Source organism: Aquarana catesbeiana, linkage group LG01, assembly GCF_042186555.1.
Source record: "Aquarana catesbeiana isolate 2022-GZ linkage group LG01, ASM4218655v1, whole genome shotgun sequence".
Classification (NCBI taxonomy): domain Eukaryota; kingdom Metazoa; phylum Chordata; class Amphibia; order Anura; family Ranidae; genus Aquarana; species Aquarana catesbeiana.
Window position 1 is genome coordinate 887166966 of NC_133324.1, and position 23277 is coordinate 887190242.

At 42.9% G+C, this 23277-nt stretch overlaps 1 protein-coding gene across 1 annotated transcript in view; it reads right to left on the reverse strand.

Annotated features, from left to right (window-relative positions):
* Positions 1 to 23277, reverse strand: part of HGFAC (HGF activator) — a 139016-nt gene that overhangs the window by 103247 nt on the left and 12492 nt on the right. The window contains exon 2 of the mRNA XM_073610866.1: positions 3003 to 3084. Coding sequence (XP_073466967.1) covers positions 3003 to 3084 — 82 coding nt within the window. The remainder of the gene's footprint in view (positions 1 to 3002; positions 3085 to 23277) is intronic.

Below are 23277 nucleotides of genomic sequence, written 5' to 3' on the forward strand. Positions count from 1 at the left end.
GCATACACACGGTCGGACAAAGTTGTCGGAATTTCTGAACATCAAGAATGCGTTGACATACAACATACGACGTGCCGAGAAAAATGAAGTTCAATAGCCACTGCGTTGGAATTGTCTACACATCGGAATTTCCGACAACGGATTTTGTTGTCGGAAAATTTTAGATCCAGCTCTCAAACTGTGTCGGAAATTCTGATGGAAAAGTTCCGATGGAGCCCACACACGGCCGGAATTTCCGACAACAAGCTCCGATTGCACATTTTCCGTCGGAAAGTCCGATCATGTGTACAGGGCATAATAGTGTGTACAAGGCTTAAGATATTTGTTCAGAGAGGGCCAACTTATGTAAATCATGATTATTAAAACTAGAGTTTAAAATCTGGTGCAGTTCTGCATAGAAACCAATCAGCTTCCAGGTTTTTTTGTCAAAGTTTAATTGAACAAGCTGTAGTTAGAAGCTGATTGGCTACCATGCACAGCTAAGCTACACCAGATTTTGCACTCTCCAGTTTTAGTAAACCAATCCCATCTATTCTTTGTTCACAGATCAGACCCTGATGTAGCTTTTCACCCTCACTTGCTACAACATTACAATGTTGAAGTCAGATCACTGGGGGGGGGGGGGGACTGGGGAAATGCTTCTTCCTACCTGCAGCAGACTGATGACATTATCTTTACCTCACTTCACTGCTCAAGGATTGTTTTGAATTATAAAAAAAAAAAAAAAAAAAAAAAAAAAAAAAAAAAGTACAGCTTTTTTTGTAAAAAATGATACAATGTATACACAGGCAGCAGACAGCTTCTCAGTAGAATGTTGTATTTATTCACTATTACATGCTATTTATATGGTGGATCGGTGTATATGTGACAATGCAATACAATAAGAGAATTTCCCCCGCTTTGTGAATGTCATTTAGGACATGAAAGCGTCTGGGGCCATTGTGAATCAAAGCGGAGCTGACTATTCTGACTTCCTCAAATGGTAACTTTTTATCTTGTAACAATGTGTCCCCTATTACAGCATACTCCTGTTCCATTACCAAGATGTCTCTTCTCATTACAGCACATCAGTATTCCCCAGATCTCCCTCTGTAGTGCCGGCTAATTCATTTGACTTCTCTGTGCAGCGCTCCATTATGACACCCCTTTTATCCTTCCTTGCTAAATCCTTTCTGAAGTCTGTTTTTTTGCTTGTTTTTTTTTTGTTTTTTTTTTTTTTTAAGTATACCATTTACCGCATAGTCAGTGCTTTGTATAGTGTATTTTTTAGGCGTTTGAGCTGCGCCACCTTAAGCCTGATGCACACTAATCATTTTTTTCCCATTCAAAAAAAACCCCCCAAAAAAACTGTCAGCCACGATCCAACGTTAGTATAGCAATCTCCCCTGCACGCCCCCCGCCAGAACACTCCGGTCAGCTGCTTGTTTTCCAGCATGCTCATCCAAACGGCCAGCTTGCCATACATACGGACCCAATGTCAGCCTTTTTTTTGTTTTGTTATTTTTTAAATTTTGCACCGACCAATGTCGGTTGGTATTCGGCCCGCACATCCAGGGCTGGGGTGGGTTGCCGCAGCCGTTTTGCTTCATAGCAAAAAAGTATACCTCATGGTGTTCAGTGGGCAGCAGCGCCACCAAAACGCAACCCATTCAAGTGAATGGGTCCGACCCACAACCACCCTGCAAGTGCGTGCAATGTACGTTGTTGGGGCACAAAGTTGCTGGCTTTTGAGGGTTAAAGTGGTTCTAAAGCCTAAAGGTTTCTTACTCTAATGCATTCCATGCATCAAGGTATAAAATGTTTAGGTAGTAGTGTGCACCTCAATCCCCCCCACCACCACCACCACCCTTATAAGTACCAGAGTCCGCACTCAATCCAGAGGTGTGCCCATTTGTTGTTGGTTGTACACACCATCACGGATAGCTGCAGGAGCCACCAGCCTGTAGTTTAACTAAAGACTGGGGGTATGTATGGCTACTAAACAGTGGGGGGGGTGGTGTATAATATGCTGATGGAAAGGGGGGGTTGAATAAGTAGGGCCCGAGGGGGGGGTTTATATGGCTGCTGTGAGAGCACTGTTTGGGTTTTTCTTTTATAGAAGAATTTCCGGTATGGATATTTTTGCATAGTTACATTGTCACCGCTACTCCAGGGATCTCCACTTGCTTTCTGGGTCCCGTGCTGAGCAGCTGCCCTGCTTCATTGTGAACATGGGAGGTAGCCTGTGTAGATTGGACAAGGTGGAGAGCATGATATCACCACCCTCCCTCTCCTCATCCAATCATAGAATACCTTCTAATTACTGAGAAAATGATCTCTGAATGGCACCTTTACCAAGCAAGTGACCTCTTGTGTTCACAATGCAGCAGAGCACACGCTTGGTATGGAAGCTAGTTGAGATCACTGTAGTAGTAGTAGTTGCGTCTACTGCAGTGATTTCCAGCTTCTAGAGAGTCTCACAGGTATAGTATATGCATAGTTAAGCTGGATCAATGCAACTATAAAAATATCGATTACTTGGAATTCTTTATACCTTTAAAGCAGGCCATACATGGTCGAATTTCGAACAAATTTTCTTTTCAAAATCAGAAAGTTGTTTTTTTTTTGTGATCCGATGATGCCACCATTGATTTTCAAAATTCAGCCGACCAAGCCTTCAAATTTCACCTCATGTTGCTACAGAAAAGAATTTGTGGCTGGGAATATTCTTTTTACATTTCTCGCACGATTCTCCCATCATTGATTAGAAAATCGTTCGTTTTTCGAAAAAATTTCCAACATGTCCGATTCCTCAAATTTGATTGCCGCACGAAAATCGACCATTGCTGCAGCCCACTAATGGTGCGAAATTCGTACGGAAATTCTTAGATACGATTTTCGAAAGAAAAGGCCAGCCATACAATCAGAATTTCAGTATTTTTTGGCTAAAACAGGAAGTAACTGAAGAAATGTAAAAAAAAAAAAAAAAAAAAAAAAAAAAAAAAAAAAAGGGGGAGCCGTACCTATTCTTCTTTCTCCGACACTGAACAGTCTTCGAGAAACAATTCCTCCATCGTGTCTGATGTTAGAGCTCGCTGATTTGTGCTAAAATAAAATGTAAATATATTACTTACACAAGATACAATAACATCCCTTACAGGTTTTTTTGTTAAAATTCATCATAGTCATAGCTTACAACAAGACGTCACAAAATGTACTTATGTGCATTATCCAGTTTTCAGTCGCAGCTCATTTCCTGTCACTGTGAATAGCTGCATCCAAAAAGCCCTTGATAGGAGTATCTGGGGCTGATTGATGTCCTCCGCCAGGCAGGGAGGCTAAATCCTACATTTCTGTGCAAGTGCAACTGCTACTTACTTGTAAATCTTTAATGCCCAATACAAGAAAACCTAAATATTTGGGCAAAGCTTTAAAGCAGGGCTGTCCAAACGCTTTTCAAAGAGGGCCAGATTTGATGAAGTGAACATGCGTGGAGGGCCGAACATTTTGCCTGGCATTCTTTGAACCATTAAAATTCGGTCTAAGTGTGTTTGTTCGAGCACTAATATACACTGCCCAACAAGAATTCTCTTGCCTTTGTGGCTGTGTGTGAGTAAAGAGAGGAGCTTGGGCGTGTTATTTGGATATACCATATTTATTGGCGTATAACACGCACCTTTACTTTAAGAGGGAAGTTTCAGGGGAAAAAAAATGAAATTTTAAATAAAGAACCCTGAAGCAAAATAAGGGTCAGTGCCCATCTGCAGCCTCACAAGTGCCTATCTGCAGACCCACCATTGCCATGAATGCACTCACGAGCGCCAAAGATTACCTACAGGAGAAACTCCTGTTTACACGGCGGCCTCTTTAATAGAAAGTCCCGCCTCCTTTGATGGACAGAACAGTCGTCCAATGGCAGCGCCGGAGACGGGACCCCCTTAAACAGGAAATTTGTGTGTGGGGTGTGTGTGTGTGTGTGTGTGTTGCTCGTCCCGCCTCCTCCCTGTCCTCTCCAAGGCATATACATCTTGTGGCCCTGGCGCTGGGAGAGCGTCGGGGGCCACAAAACATATATATGTCCAAATAACCAGGAAGGCCATCGTGTCAGCACTAGGGATGAACTGGGGTTTGATCCAAACTTGGTAGTTAGTCATTGCTGGGATTATGCAGATGGAAGCCCCCCCCAACTGCATGTATACAAAGTGGAGGGATGCTCATAACATTGTGGACCTAATATTACCATGTGCTCATACAAGGTCAGTTATGTCAAAAGAATCCCTGACCCTTTGTACACATCAGCTCCAGGGCAGGGAGTCTCCTGCTCCCAGCTCTTTCACCCAGCAGTGACTTCCACCTTCAGACTAAACCCAAGCCCAAACCTAAGCTCATCACCAGTCAGCACTACAGCCCAACAATCATCATCGCTGGGTGGTGCAATAAAGTGTAGAGAGGTGTCACACTCTAAGGCCTAATGACCACGGGACACTGAGGCAACCTCTTCTGAACGATATTTTTGACAGTTTGAAACCGGCATTTAAAAAACGCCTCTTTAGCCACGTTTAGCAGCGTTTTGCCGCGTTCATGTCTAGGAGAGTTTATTTAAGATATCATAAGACCCTCCCAAAGCGCAAAAAAAAAAAAAAAAAAATGTAACCATTTCAGCCATTCTTCGAGACCAGAGTGAGTAGCAGCAGCAGCTGGAACATGCAGACATCACATCTCTGGAGGTGAGCATTTGTGAATTCTAGCTCGATTTTAAAGCCCAACCAAATTGTTTCTTAAAACTGGCAACAAAAAACACCCTTAGAACCTCAGCCAAGTTTTAATGCTGTGTCCTGTTGACTCCCCTTTTCTCTTACAGGGGTGTCACTGAGTGGAAATCTGTCACAGGCTAAATAAAAACCTGATAGGAGGATCTTTCGCCACCTATTTACAGTATAAACTACAAAGTAAAAATCCTGGCTGAAAGACATCAAATATTTTTCACAGTATAGATTTTTCTTCAAGCTGCAGCAGTTTTATGGTAAGTGTCCATTTTCCAGACAGTTATTTTGTCATTTAAAAAAAACATTTGATCACTTCAAGTGCATTTACTTATTCTCCATAAGTTACATAGTAGGTGAGGTTGAAAATAAGACACAAGTCCATAAAATCCAACCTATGTGTGATTATGTGTCAGTATTACATTGTATATCCCTGTATGTTGCAGTCATTCAGGTGCTTATCTAATAGTTTCTTGAAGCTATCGATGCTCCCCGCTGAGACCACTGCCTGTGGAAGGGAATTCCACATCCTTGCCACTCTTACAGTAAAGAACCCTCTACGTAGTTTAAGGTTAAACCTCTTTTCTTCTAATTTTAATGAGTGGCCATGAGTCTTGTTAAACTCTCTTCTGCGAAAAAGTTTTATTTCTATTGTGGGGTCACCAGTACGGTATTTGTATATTGAAATCATAGCCCCTCTCAAGCGTCTTCTCCAGAGAGAATAAGTTCAGTGCTTGCAACCTTTCTTCATAACTAAGATCCTCCAGACCCTTTATTAGCTTTGTTGCCCTTCTTTGTACTTGCTCCATTTCCAGTACATCCTTCCTGAGGACTGGTGCCCAGAACTGGACAGCATACTCTAGGTGCGGCCGGACCAGAGTCTTGTAGAGTGGGAGAATTATCGTTTTATCTCTGGAGTTGATCCCCTTTTTAATGCATGCCAATATTCTGTTTGCTTTGTTAGCAGCAGCTTGGCATTGCATGTCATTGCTGAGCCTATCTACTAGGACCCCCAGAGGTTCTCCCCCCAGTGTATAGATTGCATTCATATTTTTGCCACCTAACTGCATTATTTTACATTTTTCTACATTGAACCTCATTTGCCATGTAGTTGCTCACCCTATTAATTTGTTCAGATCTTTTTGCAAGGTTTTCACATCCTGTGGAGAAGTTATTGCCCTGCTTAGCTTAGTATCGTCTGCAAATACAGAGATTGAACTGTTTATCCCATCCTCCAGGTCGTTTATGAACAAATTAAATAGGATTGGTCCGAGCACAGAACCCTGGGGAACCCCACTACCCTCCCCTGACCATTCCGAGTACTCCCCATTTATCACCACCCTCTGAACTCGCCCTTGTAGTCAGTTTTCAATCCATGTACTCACCCTATGGTCCATACCAACGGACCTTATTTTGTACAGTAAACGTTTATGGGGAACTGTGTCAAATGCTTTTGCAAAATCCAGATACACTATGTCTACAGGCTTTCCTTTATCTAAGTGGCAACTCACCTCATCATAGAAGGTTAGTAGATTCGTTCTTGCCAAACAATTCTTCATGAATCCATGCCGATTACTGCTAATGATACCATTTTCATCACTAAAATCTTGTATATAGTCCCTTATCATCCCCTCCAAGAGTTTACATACTATTGATGTTAGGCTAACTGGTCTAATTCCCAGGGATGTATTTTGGGCCCTTTTTAAAAATTGGTGCTACATTCGCTTTTCTCCAATCAGCTGGTATCATTCCAGTCAGTAGACTGTCTGTAAAAATTAGGAACAATGGTCTGGCAATCACTTTACTGAGTTCCCCCAAGTACCCTCGGATGCAAGCCATCTGGTCCCGGTGATTTATTAATGTTAAGTTTCTCAAGTCTAATTTTAATTCTGTCCTCTGCTAACCATGGAGGTGCTTCCTGTGTTGTGTCATGAGGATAAACACTGCAGTTTTGGTTACTGAAGCCCCCCGATTCACTCGTGAAGACTGAGGAGAAGAATAAATGCAATACCTTTGCCATCTCCCCATCCTTTGTAACCAGATGTCCTTCCTCATTCTTTATGGGGCCAATATGGTCTGTCCTTCCTTTTTTACTGTTTACATACTTAAAGAATTTTTTGAGATTTTTTTTTGCTCTCCTCTGCTATGTGTCTTTCATGTTCTATCTTAGTCGTCCTAATTGCACCCTTACATTTCTTGTTGCATTCTTTATAAAGTCTGAATGCTGAGGATGATCCCTCAACCTTGTATTTTTTGAAGGCCTTCTCCTTTGCCTTTATATGCATTCTTACATTGGAGTTAAGCCATCCAGGACTTTTGTTCGCTCGTTTAAAATGTATTACCCAATGGGATGCATTGGTTAATGCCCTTATTTAATATGCTCTTAAAGCAAACCCATCTCTCCGTGTTCTTTGTTCCTAATATTTTATCCCAATTTATGCCTTTTAGCAAAGGTTTGTAGTTTAGGGAAGTTGGCTCTTTTGAAATTCAGTGTCTTTGTATTCCCTTTATGTTTCCTATTTGTGTGATTTGTGAAACTAATTGACCTGAGATTGCTGTTACCTAAATTGCCCCGTATTTCCACATCCATGATCAGGTCTGTATTGTTGGTAATCAGTAGATCCAGTATTCTAGTTGGTGCATCTACCCCATAAAACTGTCCTGCAAGACATTAAGGAACTGGCGAGCCTTAAATGAATGCGCGGTTCCCTTTGCCCAATCTATGTAGCAGAATTGTTTGGAAAGCAGAAATGTAATTCAGGCAGGATTCCGGTAGAGCTAAACAATACCCTTGTGGTTGAATGCCATAGATCAGGGGTCTCCAAACCCTGGCCCGCGGGTGTGTTTTGTCCGGCCTGCAGCCTACCCAGACTCTGCCAACACAGCACTGCCGATCTGCTGGCTTTTAAGAGCAGCTGCTGTTATCGGCAGTATGTCTGGCAGGTCCTGGACACAAAGCCCCCCCATAACCTCCCGTGCTGCCAGAGGATTGGCTGCTGTGCTGCGGATTGGCTGCTAGTAGGTGACACCATCAGCATGGCACCTCCTGGCTTCCCACCCGCTGTTTACATTATAAATCTTTCCACCTTACAGCCTTCATGTGTAGCAATGGGCAGGAGTCGGGAGGTGCAGGAGAGCCGAGGTCGGCTCGAACAGCAACAAGAGGCAAATGGGCATAAATAATATGCATATGTACATGTACAGGAGACTCTGCTGGGGACACTGATGATGGGAAAACTCTGCTGGGGACACTGATGATTCATTCATTTTTACATAACTGATTACAACGTGGCCCTTCTTTTGAAAAGTTTGGAGACCCTTGCCATAGATCATCATATTTTTATTATGAAGTTCTACAGAAGTAGAACAAGAAAATAATTGAAACACTCAGAGGGAAGAGTAAACTTGCGTTTCATTGGGTCACTCTTTAGACTGTTATGTACAGTAGAACTAAAGGCCACCCCCCTCCATCTTGGATAGAGTAAGCAAGAGTTATTACCCTGGTCAGTTTTATTTTTTCCCATGTGTGGCCTTTTAGAAAGATTTCCCTTCACTTCCTGTCCCATAGCTGAAACAGAAAGTGAAAGGAAGTCCCTCCAAAGTGACAGAATCCCTGGTTGTCACCAGAACTAGTGTCCCCATTGGAAGGTTTGCCCTCTATTCCTGTTCTGGTGAAAACACAAAATTTGGAAAATAAATTTTGTGCCCGACCGCCTGTCACCCAGCCTGGGTGCCACCATAAAGATACAGCTCCCTCAACTCTGAAACCAGAAACCAGGTATTATAGCTGAATATTGCACCCAAGAATTGGGAATTATACCATGACAGAAAGACACCTTAATAAACAAATTATAGCAGGAGACCCCAGCATCAGGTTGTTTTGAGTTGATGTTAACATCTGCTCCAAGTCTGGGGGGGGGGGGGGTGAAGCAGTCAAGGCTGGTTTGGGCATACAGGCCCCAAATCTTTATCCAGTTCCTCCAGTTCTCAGAGTCTGTGCTTCAGGGATGTCAGAACTATTGGGGTTAAAATTTCTAAGGCCTCTGCATATCATATTTTTCATATGTATAAATGAGCATATTTTAAAGGTGAATACGAGTTCATGATTTTAAACAAGGTTTCTTACAAGGAGACTTTGAGAGTCTTGTCTTAGTTTCTCCCAGATCATAAATTCCTGACCACCAGACAAGATACCAAACTAGCCATTAGGCCAGTGTTTATGTTATAGGAAGACTAATGACTCATGTTTCAAGTGAACAATGAACAGAAACATATATATTTTTCTTTTCATGACTGAGAAAATGGGGCTTATTCAAAAGCTGTTTTATAAAAAAACAAACCTTATTCAGTACAAATAATTGTATTAGCAATCAAATCTATTATTACATTATACTGGAGAGATTATATGCTTACTTCATTGAATAATTTTACATATATCTTTGGTTTATGTATTTTTTTAATATTCATATCTATTGTTGAATATTAATCATTGAACTATATTAGTCTATATTATTGATATGAAGGGTTTATGCTTAAAGTCCTAGGTATAAGGATAACTATACAAGAGAACATTATCAGTGGTAATATTTATGAATAGCCAGTGTGTTTCTCGTAACCATAACTTTACTTTCAAGGTATGTGAGAAGTTAATGGCCTTATCCAAACGTTCTCAAAACCAAATATTTTAAGGAGAGACAAAAGTCTGACATATGTGTCATGATAGAGACATCTTATCATAGTTTATTGTTAATTCTTTAAAACTTACGTCAAAGGTTATTTGGCAAGATTTTTGACATGTTAAGAAACATTCCAAAATTTTTACTACTACATTACCCCCTTGTGGTAATTATATCAAAAGTCCAATATGGCCCTATAGAAAATGGTGCTATGGTAACATCATAAACAAAATGTCATTTGACATCATTGAAAGGAAAGGAGAACGAGGAAAGAATGGAAAAATCAAGGAAGGGTAGCAAGATCCCTTGGGATATACAGCTGATCTCTCAGACAAAAGACTTCTATTTCTGGTAAAGTATAATTTTCTTCTGCCTATTGGTAATTTAATTATTTTGAACATGTATATCTCTAAATCATTTGATCTTTGTAGCATTAGTGTTGGAATTGTTTTATTTCTAACTGCAGTATGAGATACTTCTGTTCCAAATAAAGAGAAATATACATTTTGGTATATCTCAACAAAGCTGAGTTCAAAGTCTTATCAGTGGTTTAGTTGTGATGTATGCTTAAACATAAAATTCATCAGTGATTTATTTTCACCTTAAATATAAGTCTTGGTTAAATTACCACATTTGTATATGGTATAACAAATTTGTCCACATGCCATTAAAGTGGATGGAGACCCCCCAATTTTTTTTTTATCATACTGTAGAGTATAAGATTGCCTATCATTTGAGCCCAGTCTTGCCACACAGAGTTAATCCATCTCTGAGCAATCCTCTTTTATTGTTCAGTGAGACAATTCTTGACAAACTGAGAAAAACTGTCAAATACTCCCCCTTGCTGTGAGTGACAGGCGATTTACATATCTCGTGCATTAGCCTGAGACATGCAGTATTTTTAAATTCCCTCCCCCACTCCTTTCTTCAGCAGCTCTGCAAGGATTGGCTGTTCCACACCTCAGCATGATTTGGCATGCTGAAGTCATGTGGTTACTTTCCTGTCTTTTCATTGGATGTTAGAGATCATAGCAGAAGTTCAGTGTAAGAAATACACAGAGAAAATGCATATTGACAAGGGGAGTGTAGAGGTGGGCGGGGAGTCTACTGACATCACGACTCCACCCACCGAGCTCCAGACAACAGACCCACCCACAGAATCTGCAGTTTTTCGGGTCTCATAACAGACAGAGGGGAGACATTTGACAGGTAAAGATACATGCAGGAGGCATGTATATCCTTATAGATAACCCCTATGGCAGTAGTTTAGAAAGGATGACATTGGGTTTACATCCACTTTAAGAGAAGTTTGAGCTTGCAAGATATGTTTGTTTGAGAGAAGTCATGTGTCAAAAATCAACACAAATGTTTGTTTTTTTTAATCTGCGGAGCCACTGAGAATCTATTAACTATTTACAAAGCAGTTACCAAGTTTTAAGACGTTGGTATTTTAAGACTAGAGCTTGTGATTGTCTCATCTGTATATCACCCATATTGTGATATTTGGAATTATAGTTTGTGTTTGTTTTTTTACACTCACTAGATATTTTTTTTGAAAGCGATCTGTATCTCTGGAGGTGTGTGGCCCCTGGCATTAAGCCAGTTGCTGAACCTGTCTTTGCAAGTCTAACTTTATATTGTTGCCTTTGTTTTTTGACGTCATGAAGGATATTCCATCTTACCTTCAGATATTAAAAGGCATTGTCTCCTTTCCATTCTCTAGTTGGTCTTTTTTACCATCTATGGTCACCTTCAGTGCATGTTTTCTTTGGTACAGTAGAAGCATCTAGTCCTGGCAGTTTTAACATTCCTCCCCCCCCCCCCTTTTAGGAGATATAGGTAAGCAGCTGCACCATGACAGTGGAGACGCATATGCATGAGAATTATGTCAAATGTAAATGATTATATAAAACTTGTGATCTAATTTATTCAATTGTGTGTTTTTTTGATAGAAAGCACTGTAGTCTGTATGTGACCAGCATCCCCTGAGGAAGCCTGACATGTGCAAAATGTGTTGGGAAGTCCATCTTACAGTATATTGCTGTGACTGTAATTAACTGTACTTGCCATTTTATATCTACCCCCTTTCCTGATTTTTTTTAATGTGTAAATTCTTATTTTGCTCCTCAAAATAAAATAATAATTTTTTATAGATTTATATTTCTACAATTGATTTGCACGTAAAAAGTCCCAATTTCGTTTCAATGTTATTTTGCACTGATTTTAGAGAGCTAGAGAGAAAATTTATAATATATATATTATATATATATATATATATATATATATATATATATATATATATATATATATATATATATATATATATATATATATATATATATATATATTTCCTTTCTGTCTTCAGCGCAGATAAACTAATTCAAGTTATTGGGTTGATACGTGGAAATCATAGATTCTCACTTATTTCCATAAATATATAACTGTCAAATATTTCATATATCAATACCCTGACAGGGAGATATGGACCTTAATCTGAAGCAAAACCACTCCAAAAGGTCCCCCCAGGCACCCCCCTCCCAAAGAATAGAGCCCCCTCCAAAGCCAGGGTCCATAGTCAGTAAGGGGGCAAAAGGCTACCACTCAAAAAGCCCCCCCATCCCAGTTGGGTCTGTCACACTAGAACACAGACAGCAATTAAAACCCGACAGGTGTTGTAATCTTTCTCCATCCTATCCATGACTAGAAATAAGTTTTGCTGAACAGAAACAAAAAATAAAAAAGTTAAAGGGTACAAGCTGTTAAATTTTAGTTTTTCATTTACAAAAGTAACATATCTAGATATATTATATAACAAAAACAAATATTCAAGGATGGCTATACAGCTGAACGGATGCTGTACAACAAGCAAGGACATACAAGTGTGTACATAACAAGGTTAGTACAGATGTAGCATTGTCCCTCACAAGTTGAGTGGCTATGCATGTAAGCATGGGTATAGAGTGTTTGGACTTAAATGTCCTTAACATGTCACCTTTGATTATACAGATTCTGCAGACAGGTAAAGTGTACTGTCCTCCATACAAATTAGTAACTTTGTTGAGTGAGCCCACCTTCAGTACTTTAGGAACTGGTGACATTTGTGAAATAATGGCCTGTTCACATCCTGCACTATAACATTTTGTGGCCAGGTGCAGAAAGAGTTGGTTTACTAAAGGCAAATAGGATGTGCACTTTGCAAAGTGCAGTTGCACCCGGGAAGTGCAGTTTCTCCAGAGCTTAATAAATGTGGTTAAGCTTCACTTTGCAAGGAATACCCAATCATGTGCAAGGAAAATACAAAAGCAGAATTTTTATTTGCACTTGATTGGATGATAAAAGTCCGCAGAGCTTTCCCTTATTTACTAAGTTTTGGAGAAACTGCTCTTTCAGGAGTGCAACTGCACTTTGCAAAGTGCATAGTCTGTTTGCCTTTAGTAAATCAACCCAATTGCCTTTTATTCTTGTAGCGCTGGTAGATTTGCGATCTACCATATGTTAGGTAAATTTAGTAACTTGTTCGTTAAATAGGTTTAAGTTTGCCTCTGTTCCAGCTTGGCTGACGTTGTGTGTGTTTCCAGACTGACCGTAGGGTTTCGCTGTTATCACTGGTCAGTGTTGGAAGGGCAACGTGTTGAAGCGTATGGATGCTCTTCTGTCCCGGAGACAACTCGGAGGTGGTCCTCCGAGTTGCATTCTGGGCGAGGGTATTTATGGGACAGACGCCATATTGTGGGGTTAGTTTTACAGCCACCTGCTGGCCCTCCTGGCCGACAGGTATGCGTTAGAGAGCAATCTCCGTTCCGGAGGCCCACGCTGCTGCGGCGCAGGGGTGGGCCCAGAAGCTTGTCTGGGGCCTACCACAGCAGCCAAGGAATGGTCCTGAGCTGTCTATCCAGAAGGGAAGAAGCTGGACAGCCAAGGAGATCCCAGGGGAGGACCCGTCATGGAAGGATCACGCGGCGTGCTGGTCTGGAGAGGGGCCTGGTGACTCGGTTGGAGGACGTATCCTAAAAGTAACTATACAGCATGGTGTTGCCGGGTTGGCTTAAAGGTTCAAGCACTGTGACTGACGTTCATTGCAGAAAACTGATACATCCTGTGGCAGAGGATCGTACAGGTTTATCCCAAACAAGTTTGTGGCAGAGACTTTTGTTCGTGCTGCGTACTGGCTGCTAGGCAAGTGAGAGAGGCCTATCCAGGCGAGCAAAGAGTGTGTCCCACGAGGGGAGCGCATTCTATTATAAATATCCAAATTCTACCAGGACATTTGTTAAGAACCTTACAAGAAGATATTTGAGTTTCTTCTGCAGTTTCCCCTTCTGCCTCTTTCCTGCTACTTCCTTAGTAAATAGTTTAATAAAGCATTGAAAACGTATTAAAGTGTTGGTGCGTGTATCGTGCAGAGGTATACTCAGCGGAGCCCTAGACCCGGTGCCGGTAAAACAGAGGGAAGGAGAGAGAAGGTAACAAGCCCGCTTAAACCAGCCGCTTCACCGAGAGTTAGTGCTACATTCTCTTCTCCCACTACTAAGATACTGACGTTATGCTGCACTATTCTCCTCCAGTCAGCAGAGGGAGCGCTTAAGCCAAGCAAGCCTATAGACTTCTATGCAGAGCACTGAGAATCTGAGGAGATGAAGTTTGAGATGCCAGCTATATAATGAGACAAATAGACTCCCTACACTACAGATCCCAATAGGCACTGTGCAGTATGAGGAGTGCAGAGATTATTATTTTTTCAAACTGTTCAGGAAAGTTCTTCCACTGGCATAGAGAGGGCACTTTTGTCTGCCTTTTTGCCCGCCAGCGGGAGACCACTCCAACCGACATCTGAAACTGGGAGTGAGGACACCCAGGGGCAGTGTGGCATCGCCCACATCACAGCACCCACACCACTGCTGCAGGGAGACTAAAGCATCCACTTACCCTCTGCTTCCCACTGTTTATCACCGCAGGCTTTCAGGGAGAGACGGAGGCCCTCCTTTTCTGCAGCGAGATGGCCATTTGCCCATTGCCGATACTTCTAGCAGGCATTGAGAGCAGGACACCAAGTGTACCCATACTGCACTTATTCCAAACCTAGACTGCACCTATACCAACCCTATACCACATCCCAATATATTAAGTTTGCCTTTACTACCTGGTTTTATATAGCACTATTATTGGGTACTACTGTAAGTGAATTCCTGTGAGATTATATGTTTGTACCTGGTGTGTCAGAGGGGCTGAGGTTCTTAAAAAGGTTGAGGCAAAAACAGAGGACATATCCTATACAGGGGCTCCTACTGGGGTAGCGCTTCAATTCCATTCTTTTCTATGTGGTCTGTTCATAGTTTTGCACTTCCACACATAGAAAACAATCTGATCTGCCGTGTAATGGCCAACAAAAATAGTAAACACACCGAAACAATTATATTGTATGCTTTTGGCCATTTGCAGAATCAATTCTCTATTCTTGAATGTCCCCCTGTATAGTACAATGTGCCAATTGACACTGAACTGAAATGCTAAATACTGTACTATGTGAGATAGGAACTCAATTATCAAGCCTGTGGCATTGGGACATATTGGACGTCTCCAATTGTCAGTATGCTCTTGCTGGGCTTCAAATGTGTCTCTGCGCCTTCAGAGAAATATGCTCCCTCCTGGTATACCTGCCCTTATTTTATCCACTGCTAGATTTGCTCCAACTTGGATCCTCAAAAATAAGAGTAGGACTGCACTATACAGAGGAAGGCTCCTTTCTAAACAAACTTGCATCTTTCAATTACCCTTTTCTCTCCAACTCCCTCAATCTACTTGCTATTACCGAAACCTGGCTCCAAGAATCAGACACTGCCTCTCCAGCTGCCCTCTCCCACAGTGGCCTCCTCTGGACTCTCACCCAGACCCAGTGGATGAAAAGGAGGCGGAGTTGGACTTCTCTCCCCAGAAAGCACCTTCCAAGTTCCTCCTACACCTTCCTCGTTTTCTTTTAAAGTGCACTGCATTCATCTTTTTTCTCCACGACTTCTCCAAATGGCTACCCTACTTTCTCTCCTCTGAAGTACCCACTATTATCCTCGGTGACTTTAACATATCAATGTAAACACCTCAGCCACTTCTCAACTACTCATCTTAACCTCCTCTTAACATAATACAATGGAAACAAACCACCACAATGTCAACACTTTCAACCTCATTCTCTCACCTCTGCACTCCCTGCATTCTCTCTAACACCCCCTTTCCTCTGTATATCTTGAAAATGCAGCGCTAAATAAAATTACCATGTGCACAGCACCATATATGACAGTGCAAAACCTTTGAAGTGAACAAAAAATCCAATCAAAATATTATTCAATCCAAAAATTTCCTTATGCAAAAGTGCAAAATATATTACATTCATAAAGTGCAAAGTTCCTTAAATTGATCACTAAAGTGCTCCTGTGCAAACAGTTCATGCATGCCAGTGTCCCACACTGGATAGATCGATCCTGATGGCGCAGTGCTCAGACATTCACCGTTGACACCTTTACCATAAATCAGTTGGGGTCTTACCAAACCACCAGCGATCTTACTCAGGAAGATCATTCAGCACTTATTGGGATCTCCGATCCTCAGATGAAAATCTGGAAGTGTTCCCCCACCAACCTCACTGTGTTCCCCTTATGGTGACAAGATGATTCAGCTCACTGTCTCAGATGGAATGGATGGATAAATCCTCAGTTAAAATGGGTGAAAGACGTTACATATAACGAAACGATCATAGGGATGATGCACACACGCTGCTGCACAGATGCTTTTTGAAATAATGACTGTTTGAAGGATAGCACTGCCTATAGTGGAGAGATTCACAGCCAGCGTCATTTTTGTTTTATATGAAAGTGCACCGATTTTAAAATAAAACTGTTTAACTCTAAGGATTCATTCATCTATTCCATCTGAGACGATAAGCTGGATCATCTTGTCATCATAAGGGGAACACAGTGAGGTTGGCGGGGGAACACTTACGGATTTAAATCTGAGGATCAGAGATCCCAATAAGCGCTGAATAATCTTCCTGAGTAAAGAAGATCGCTGGTGGTCTAGTAAGCCCCCCATCCAATTTATGATGAAGGTGTCACAATGGTGAATGTCTGAGCACTGCACCGTCAGGACTGATCTATCCAGTGTGGGACACTGGCATGCATGAACTGTTTGCACAGTTTAGTGATCAATTTATGAACTTTGCACTTTATGAATGTAATATATATTTTGCACTTTTGCATAAGGACATTTTTGGATTGTATAATATTTTGATTGGATTTCTTATTCACTTGAAAGGTTTTGCACATGTCATATGGTGTTTTGCACATGGTAATTTTATTTAGCACTGCACTTTTAGGATATACATATTTGATTAACCTGGTATTTAGGTTTTAGTGCACAGCTGCTGTATTTACTTTTGATAAACACTAGCATGGATTTTTTTTCTATATAGTACGCACTTTTCCTCTCTCCAATCACAAGCCTTATCCCTTTCACACTCTCCCTGTCTCCTACCTCCCATGCTGCCAACCTGCAAACAGTTATCCGCAGGAACCTTTGCCACCTCAAGCCTTCCCTTTTTCATTCTGCTACTGACTGCCTTTATGATAAAATCGCACCCCTGTCCAGTCCTGACCACTTCTGTCTCCAACAACATACTGTCATCCTCCCTGGATACACTTGCTCCTCTTTCTACATGCAGAATCAGGCCTCGCCTGCTACAACCCTGGCAAACAGACACCAGAAGTCTCAAGAGACGCAGCTGTGATTTTGAGCAAGCAAGGTATAAAAACGAAATCCCTGCAAGACTTCACCCTCTAGAAATCTGCCTGTCTCAAATGCAACTCCTGCCTCCACACTGCTAAACAAACCTACTACACCTTTTTCATCAAAACCCTCTCATCCAAACCTTGTCAACTCTTTTGTACCTTTAAAGGATAAGTTCACCTTTTGAAACGTTACACCCATATTCAGGATGTAACAGGTCCCCGCTCCCCCCGAAGCCCCAGTCTAACAGCTAGCTGGGCATGGCTCTGCCAACCATCTGCATCATCCATTCACAGTGTTCTGTGAATCAGGAAACTACGAGGTCCGACATCCTTTGTGGCTGTCGGCTTGTAGTTTTTAATGAACTACCACGGCACTGTGGAGCGCTGTGGTAGTTCATTGATGCTTTCTGCTACTGTATAACTGTTTGGCTGTACGATGTATGGCCAAACAGCTTACACACAGTCTGCAAGAGCCCTGCATAGCACCCACGATCTGCTGACTGTGGGTGCAATGCTTTCCAGGCACCCAAGAAATTTTTTTTTAGAAATGCATTTTTTTTTTTACCTGCAAAAATGTGCATTTATTATTTTTTTTTTGTAAAGGTGCTTGCTTACTGCCTAGGAGATTGCCAATCATTTAAAAAACAAAATAAACACAACTTGTGCTGAGGTATCCAGCGCACAGCTTCCTCCCTAAACCAACACACTAGGTCCAACACCACACTCAATACTTTCCTCCTTCAGCCCTGTTACCACTGAGGAAGCTGCCAAACTCCTTTCCCCGACCCATCTCACCACCTGTCCCCTGGACCCAGTCCCCTCACAATTACTGCGATCACCTTCCTGCTCTAACCTAAGCTCTCTAACCCACATCTTCAACCTCTCCCTCGCCTGGTACCTTTCCCTCCCCGCTCAAAGTATGGTTACCCCATACTTAAAAACACAAACACACACACACACACACACACACACACACACACACACACACACACACCTGAACCCCACCTGTTTGAATATCTGAAGACCCAACTCCCTGATCCCATTTACCTCCAAGCTTCTTTAACACCTTGTTCACAACCATATGAACTCCTATCCCACTGGCAACAACCTTCTCAATCATCTACAGTCCAGCTTCCGCGCACGACATTCCACTGAAACTTCCCTACTAAAATTCACCAACGACCTACTAACGGCTAAAACCAACAGCCAGTACTCCATGCTCGTTTTCTTGGACCTTTCCGCCCCCTTAGACAAAGTAGACCACCCACTCCTCAACAAACTCCACTCCCTTGGGCTCCGTGATTGTGCTCTTTCCTAGTTCTACCCATTTCAGCACACTTTCAGTGTCACATACAACACCATCTCCTCCGCTCCTCTTCCTGTTGGGGTACACCACGGCTCTGTCCATGGGCCCCTCAAAATTCTCTCTACCTCTTCCCTGGGCCAGGTGAGAACCTTCCATGGCTTCCAATACCACCTCTATGCCGACGATGGATCCCATGGTCGTGATGATGCAGAGCCTGGACCGACTTCTGGGATGTCAGTAGAGAGTGGACTTCAGCCCGCTCTCTGCTGAAAACAGGTCACAGGAGTGCAGAATGAACTGCATTCCTGTGATCCACAGAAGTACAACCAAATGAGCTTTGGCTGTACTTCTCCTTTAAACCCAAAATTTTAATATATTGTTGCTTACCAATCATATGTGATGGCTGCATTTTTATTTTTTTATTTTTTTCCCCCCTCTTTTTTCACCTGGTGATCTGTGGGGGAAGGGGAGTGTCAAATGTACTAGCATATTTAGATACACTAACACATTGAAGCCAAACTCCAACTCACACTTTCTAATCAGTTACAGCAAACTTTCTTTTCCATTTTATTAGGAGGGGGCTGTACATCCCTTTGTATGATGATTCTTACTGTATCCTTTGACTTGTAAGCATCATCCTTTTGTGTCGGCACATCTGAAAATAAAATGGTTTGCTTTTCAATACATCTGGAGTTTGATCACAGGAGAAAAATAATCCTAACATTTTTGGTCCTTCGAGCCGGAACAAGTGCATTTCAGGTCGGACGGTCCTGACAAAAACTTCAGCGAGTATCAGACTTCAAAGCTCACTGAGAATTAAAAGTCCCCCCACTCAACGTTAGTGGTGAAATAGGGCGGGGGCCTGAGACCCAGATCCACTGTCTGGTTTCGAACCTACGTGATCTAGTCCTCCTATGTTTGAGAGGTAAGATAATTTAAATTATTCTTAAGTCTAAGAGTCTCTTCTTTTCTGTTTGATTCTGGTTTAATGAATTGTAATTGCCGACATTGGGACTGACTGTAAAAAATCTCAATAGTTCTGGTCATAGGCGTGCGCAGCCTGTTGCATTAGGGTGTGCACCCTTAACCGAAGCTTAAACACACATGCGTGTGTGTACGCATAATATATATATATATATATATATATATATATATATATATATATATATATATATATATATATACATACATATACACACACACACACATATACACACACACTTTTTATTTTTTTTATACATTTACATGCCGCAGATTCAATTACACCCTCTGTTGGTTTTAGTAGGTGTAGTACCCACTGACAGTGACAAATTTAAATGAATGCCGGTGCTCTGCAAGCACTGTTCCAGTGTGCAGTATGAGCTGAACACACAGCTTACACCTAGGGTGGGGCACAGGAACTCAAGTGACTCTTTGCTAGGACACAGATGGCACCTTTGCATTGTAATTGGAGAGGGGGACCTAGAATTGTGATAGGAGGCGGGCATTGTGACAGGGGGAGGGTACCTGGGCAGTGTGACAGGAGAGGGGGTACCTGGGCAATATTACAGGAGGGGGGTACCTGGGCAGTATTACAGGAGTGGGGGGGCACCTGGGCAGTGTGACAGGAGGGGGGTACCTGGGCAGTATTACAGGAGTGGGGGGGCACCTGGGCAGTGTGACAGGAGGGGGGGTATCTGGGCAGTATTACAGGAGAGGGTTTACCTGGGCAGTATTACAGGAGTAGGGGGTACCTGGGCAATGTGACAGAAGGGGGGTATCTGGGCAGTATTACAGGAGGGGTGTACCTGGGCAGTATTACAGGAGGGGTGTACCTGGGCAGTATTACAGGAGGGGTGTACCTGGGCAGTATTACAGGAGGGGGGTATCTGGGCAGTATTACAGGAGTGGGGGGGCACCTGGGCAGTGTGACAGGAGGGGGGTATCTGGGCAGTATTACAGGAGAGGGTTTACCTGGGCAGTATTACAGGAGAGGGTTTACCTGGGCAGTATTACAGGAGGGGGGTACCTGGGCAGTATTACAGGAGGGGGGTACCTGGGCAGTATTACAGGAGGGGGGTACCTGGGCAGTATTACAGGAGGGGGGTACCTGGGCAGTATTACAGGAGGGGGGTACCTGGGCAGTATTACAGGAGGGGGGTACCTGGGCAGTATTACAGGAGGGGGGTACCTGGGCAGTATTACAGGAGGGGGGTACCTGGGCAGTATTACAGGAGGGGGGTACCTGGGCAGTATTACAGGAGGGGGGTACCTGGGCAGTATGACAGGAGGGGGGGTACCTGGGCAGTGTGACAGGAGATTGGCAGGATAACAAGAGTAGGGGGCAGACTAACATAAGGAGGACAGACAGTGTGACAGGAGGACACGTGGAGGGGACACACTATTCTCTCTCACTGTGTCTTATGCTGGCACCGGCCCTCACTCAATCAACACACAGTCACAAAGAATGATAACAATTCCCCCTCAACCCCCCCTCCTCCTGCTCTGAAGGGGAGGGGGCAGGGCTGGACCGAGTTGGTTGCCAGAATCTCTCTTCTTCAGCAGAAACTCTCAGAGAGAACTTCTCTTCTTCTCCCCCCTGCAGGATACTGGCTCTGCCGATATCCAGGCTTAGGCTCCGCTGCTTCTTCCAAGGGAGAGAGAAGAGGCTGTGGGTGGGCGGAGTGCAGATGTATATCACTCCGCCACCACCTGTGGAACCTGCAGCCGGAACTACAGAAGACCCATCGGGAAATGCGGCTGGATTACTCCGCGGCCGTGGTCCCGGCGACTCCCTAGTCCCTGCTTAATCACATCCCACTCGCAGCACACAGATGTTTTTGCTTGCCCAGTGGTGACATGAGCTACACAGACAATGTCGCAGGCTCGCAGCAGTCACAACTAGCACTAGCAGTGAGAGCACAGGGATGATTAGGGTGTGCCTGGGCACATCCGGCACACCCCGTGGGCACGCCTATGGTTCTGGTGTTCGTAGACAAAGGCATTTGGAAACGTTGCCCAAGGTAAAAATTTACGTCACCCGCTGTCCGGACAGACAAAAAAAAAGGATCTGTTGAAAGGTATACCAAACGTCAGAGGTTGATTGCCTGATGATTTAAACGCCATTTAGCTAAGTGATCTAGAAAGATCGCAAGGCTAACTTTCTTCTGTGTGTTTAGTTTCTCCTTTCTCATGTTTAACCTTTCTGTTGACGCTGTAAACTTATTGAACAACAGTACTGCAGAGAGAAGTTTTAATTATTATTTGATTCTCCCTATAGTGTGGGGAGTGCTGATGTTTATACTCTTCTTGTATTCCTATTGTTACCGTGAGCCGAGGGTCACTATCACAGTGTTTTATAGGTTAATGAGAGACCTGACTAACACTGACAATGGGGAATAGTCTCTGTAAAAGAAGGTCTTGTGCTTATGTTACTGCTGTGTCCCTAATGTGCCGTTAGAAGGAGATAGGAAATTTATGCATAGCAAAGACCCTAAGTCCATTCAGTATTGTGCCAAGTTAGAGAGGACGTTTGGATTCAGTGGTAAACTAAAAAGAAGTGAAAGAGTATCAGGAGTTGGTGGATAAGCTTAAATTGTTAGGACCCAAAGATCAAAAAAGGCATGGGTTGAAAATGGCATAGTACTGGCTTCAGCATGCTAGAATTAGAGTAGAAGGAAGGAGAACAAAAAAGAAATGCCAAGCCCAACTGCCCCTAGTGGACAAAGAGGATGATCTCATTTGTTATACCCAGAGACCACTTCCTTATAATGGTCCTCCCCCTCAGGTGCAAGCCAATGCCCAGAGTACCACCCTCCCTGTTACATCCAACCCTATAAAGGAAACCACCTCTGAACAAAACCCCAACTCCACTTCCCCAATCTCTCCAGACAGTAGTACAGTCCCGGAGATGGACAGATCGATCCTTGAAACCTTAACTGACGCCATAACCCATGCACTAGGTGCCCCAGCAGGAGCCAAGAGACCAAGTAAACCTCCTATTATTAGGTATGGTGTAGATGATGGTGAGGAATACCCCTTAATAGAAGTTCTGAACCCAAGAGGACAGAATAATGCACTTGGCCAGCCATATCCCTTGACTATGACTGTTTTTTCGACCATGGACAGACAGTGACCTACAAAAGGCTACAGAACACATAAAACATCCAAAATTAGGTCCAGCTGAATTCACTGAAAACAGAGGGATTACGGAACAGTTATAAGTTGAATAGGGTGGAGGTAGAAAGAGCCCTGAGGAGAGTACTAGGATCATATTGGGCCTCGGTAAAGGGGGACTGGGACCCCTGCGCCCTAGCAAACGGACAGGGGCGAGGGGATCCATTGCCTCCAGATAGCCCAGACTTAGGAAACAGGTTGACTGCCTTACTGAACAGATGCCAGCTTAGATGGGTACAAGGGACTGATTGGCAAAAAATAAATATGACAGTACAGGAAGACAAGGAGAGTGTCAGTGACTACCTAAATAAACTACGAGAGATTTTTAAAGTGTTCTCCGGGCTCCCTGAAGCGGAGGATGTGAATAGTGCATATCAGCAACAGCTAAAGATAACTTTTGTTAATGGATTGAAACAGGATCAGAAGGAATACATTGCTAAAAATATGGTTACTTACCGAACTGCATCGGTTTTAGAAGTTTTACAATATGCTAAGCATTCTGAGAAGTATTTGAAAACGAGGGCAAAAAAGAACATGAAAGGTTTTTGTGCAAGGTGATGAAGAAGAGGAGGATGCAGAAGAGTACACTGCCGAGGCAGAACCAGAGGAGTCTCAGAGGACGA